This window comes from Cyprinodon tularosa, unplaced genomic scaffold (genome assembly GCF_016077235.1).
Source record: "Cyprinodon tularosa strain WSP-4 unplaced genomic scaffold, ASM1607723v1 ctg172, whole genome shotgun sequence".
Classification (NCBI taxonomy): Eukaryota; Metazoa; Chordata; class Actinopteri; order Cyprinodontiformes; family Cyprinodontidae; genus Cyprinodon; species Cyprinodon tularosa.
The window spans coordinates 936,487-939,801 of NW_024038551.1; the positions used below are offsets into that span (position 1 = coordinate 936,487).

The 3,315-nt window shown below is 40.1% G+C and overlaps 1 protein-coding gene across 1 annotated transcript; it reads left to right on the forward strand.

The window, feature by feature from the left end:
- Positions 1-490: 490 nt before the first annotated feature.
- Positions 491-2,230, forward strand: LOC119781194 (olfactory receptor 146-like). Its single transcript, XM_038281594.1, has 2 exons — positions 491-605; positions 716-2,230. The coding sequence occupies exons 1-2, from the start codon at positions 559-561 to the stop codon at positions 1,662-1,664; spliced, it is 996 nt and encodes a 331-aa protein (XP_038137522.1). The 5' UTR covers positions 491-558; the 3' UTR covers positions 1,665-2,230.
- Positions 2,231-3,315: the final 1,085 nt, after the last annotated feature.

Consider the following 3,315-nt stretch of genomic DNA (forward strand, 5'->3'; position numbering starts at 1 on the left):
GTGTGCTCCTCAGCTCCCATCCTTGGTTCACAGCTGCAATTTTTCTGCTACAGATGATATAGCAGAAAGAGAACATAGTCTTTGGCATCTAAACTAGGTGAGTTCAGTTAACTGAATGCAATGCAGCTGAGAGAGGACCTGGTCCCTGAGACACTGAGGAAGGGAACTCATTAGAACAGAGGGATACCAAGAGGGATATCGTTTTCGACAGGTAAGGACTGAAAAACATCAGGAATAACTCAAAGATAAGAAAAATAATTGAGAACTCAGCTTAAAAAAGTTACACAATTACTTGAAGAACATTAATTCCTTAAATGGTATGATGATTTATTCATTTTTCCAAAACATAAAAAACAGTTTAATGGTAAATTCCCTCTGTGATACTGTTTAATGAGTGATGTTAAATATGCTTCATTGGTGACTAATTCAGACTCTTTAACTGTGAAAGGGTGAAGTTTAGCAATGATGTAACCATTTTGTCTGTTGCTAAGACCATGAGGTTGACGTCAACCCTCTGAGGAACCATTGTCTTTATAAAATGACAGACACTCAGGTCTGATGCCACATGGTCCAACAGGTAATGAGGAGCAAGATAGAAAACCCAGGTAACATGTTATAATCTGAGATGTTGCAGCTGTTTTAAAGTGAGATCATTTAACTTTGAACTTCTTCCTGTATGTGATGACCATGGATTTGTTTGTCTGTTTTGTTTCAGCCTGATGGACAATTCCTCCTTCAACAGCTTTACCCTGCAGATAGAAGGGATCAAAGTCACACCAGCTTCCATGTATCCACTCTTCTTCCTCTTCCTCTTCCTCTACCTGTTTATATTGACTTCTAATCTGGGTATTATAACTCTGATTCTGGTTGATAAAAGACTCCATCACCCTATGTACCTGCTTTTCTGTAACCTTCCAGTTAACGATATTATTGGTAACACCTACTTGCTTCCTCGTCTAATCTCAGACATCTTATTGCCTCAGTCTGAACGCCTAATCAGCTATTATGAGTGTGTGGTCCAGGCTTTCTTCTCACATATTTTTGGCACCTCCGCCCATACAGTGCTGATGATCATGGCCTTCGACAGGTACATGGCCATCTGTAACCCTCTGCGTTACTCTGCCATCATGACCAAAAGAATGGTGCTGAAGCTAACCGCCTCAGCCTGGGGGACAGCCTTTGTTCTGGTTGGGATTCTGCTGGGTCTGACTATAAGGCTGAACCGATGCAGGACTTTAATCGTTAATCCGTACTGTGACAACGCCTCCTTGTTTAAGCTCTCCTGTGAGAGTGTGGTAATCAATAACATCTATGGCCTGACCTTTACGGTGGTCCTTCTGACCTCCTCCATAGGCAGCATTGTCCTCACTTACACCAAGATCACCTTGGTGTGTCTGACCAGCAGGAACCGGTCTCTGAACAGGAAGGCCCTGAAGACCTGCAGCACCCACTTGTCTGTCTATATGATCATGTTTATCTGTGGGAAGGTCAACATCCTGTTGCATCGGTTTCCCCAGTACCTCCACTACAGGAATATTTCTGCTATCATGTTCCACATTGTTCCCAGCAGCCTGAACCCCATCATTTATGGAACACAGTCTAACGAGATCAGACAATTCCTGTCAAAGCTGGTCCGGTCCAGGAAGATTCTGTCTTCCCAATAATGGATATCTGAAAAGAACACAGGTCAACTCTTGGTTCTGTTTCCAACATTTACTCTATCGACCAAAAATAAGTTTTTTGGGGGGCATCGGATACAGACTAAATAGACTAAAATAAAAAGAAAAAAATCTTCTGCTGAAGTTTTCACCAGAGCTGGATTAGATCTCTACATCATTGTGATGGGGAAAAATAAATATATTACCCCTGATCCTGTTAGGCCTCTAGTTCATAACTGTGATTGTGAGCTTGTTTTGATTTATTACACTAAAGTATTCATTCAGGCCATCTCTCCCCGCAAGGCTACAGTGTCTGAGTGAGAGGGGTTATTTAGTACTATTAGGGACTGTTTGGATTAGAGGTCAGGCTGCTTCATATTCAAGGTTTATTTAACATGTCACTGTTTTCTTTAAATGTCTGTAACTTGTTTTAAATAACTGTATGTGGAGACCTTCACAGCTCTTTGCAGACTTTGAGTAAGTTAGAAAATTCTTGTCTAGATCTGAACAGACAAAGGAAATTGGAAAAGATATATCTCTTCTCCCATGTAAGGATTAATAAATGTTGCTTGAAAGAAGAGCACTGATTTCAATTTCTTGTTAAATCAGACTTAATGATCAGACTTAATTTTTTTCTCTCCAACAGCACCACCAATTGTAATCTGATGTGTTTTTTTAGGAATAGTGTGGAAATAAATGCAGAGACCTGATTTCAATCAAAGTTACTGTTTCTCATCAAAAGCTGAAAATAAGTGAATACTTCATGTTCTTTGTGGATTTTTAACAGGAAACAAAGTTCACAAACTCTCTGCTTTGTGTGTTTGTTTTCTATCCTGGTAAACAGAAAGCTGGCTTTCATTTCAAGTCTGGCAGCGTTATTAATTGGTTCTTTTTTTTGGCACAGTACGGATTCCGGAAATAACACTTTTTTCAAAGTCAGATCCAGATTGTATCCATGTTTTATAAAGTTCAGCTGAGGATCTGATTTGACTCTAGAAGGTCCAGATTTCCGCCTTGTCTCTGATTCAGTTTTCTCTTCAGCTCAATCCTCGGGTTTGCTACTGGATTTGGTTCTATGTACTGGGGAGGGGATAGAGAAAGGTTGATTCATACTTAAGAAGTCCTGGAGCTCCTTAAAGTGATGCTCCACCTCTTACATGAAGCACAAATCTGGCTTCTAACTTTAAAATCTTCCACACAAATAACTAATTTGCCTCACATGTGTTTTGGCTTGAAGATGTTGTGCCATAACTCTATCTTAGCACTGGTTAGTTGAAGTTTTCCACTCGCAGCCAACATACAAGTCCCCACATCTTAGCTCCCCTGGTCTCAGTCTAGATTAAGGGCCTGCATCTTTCCAAGGCTCCTATCGTCACTGCGGTGAGATGAAAGCAGTCTCATTTTTTAATAGGTCCCCAGTTTTAGGGATAGGTCCAGTTAGCCTTCATAGCTAATCCCTTCTCATGATGTATTCATTGCGAAATGGGCAGCACTGATGTAAGTATTGAAAACTGATATGCTACTTTTTGTGTGACCAAAATTATATTTTAATAGAATATTATAGGAAAGAAGAGAACTTAATATAATTAACCCAGACGACCTTGAATTTAAAAGCAGCTGTGTGATTTTTAGAGTCTGTGTTCACAGCCAGCTCACC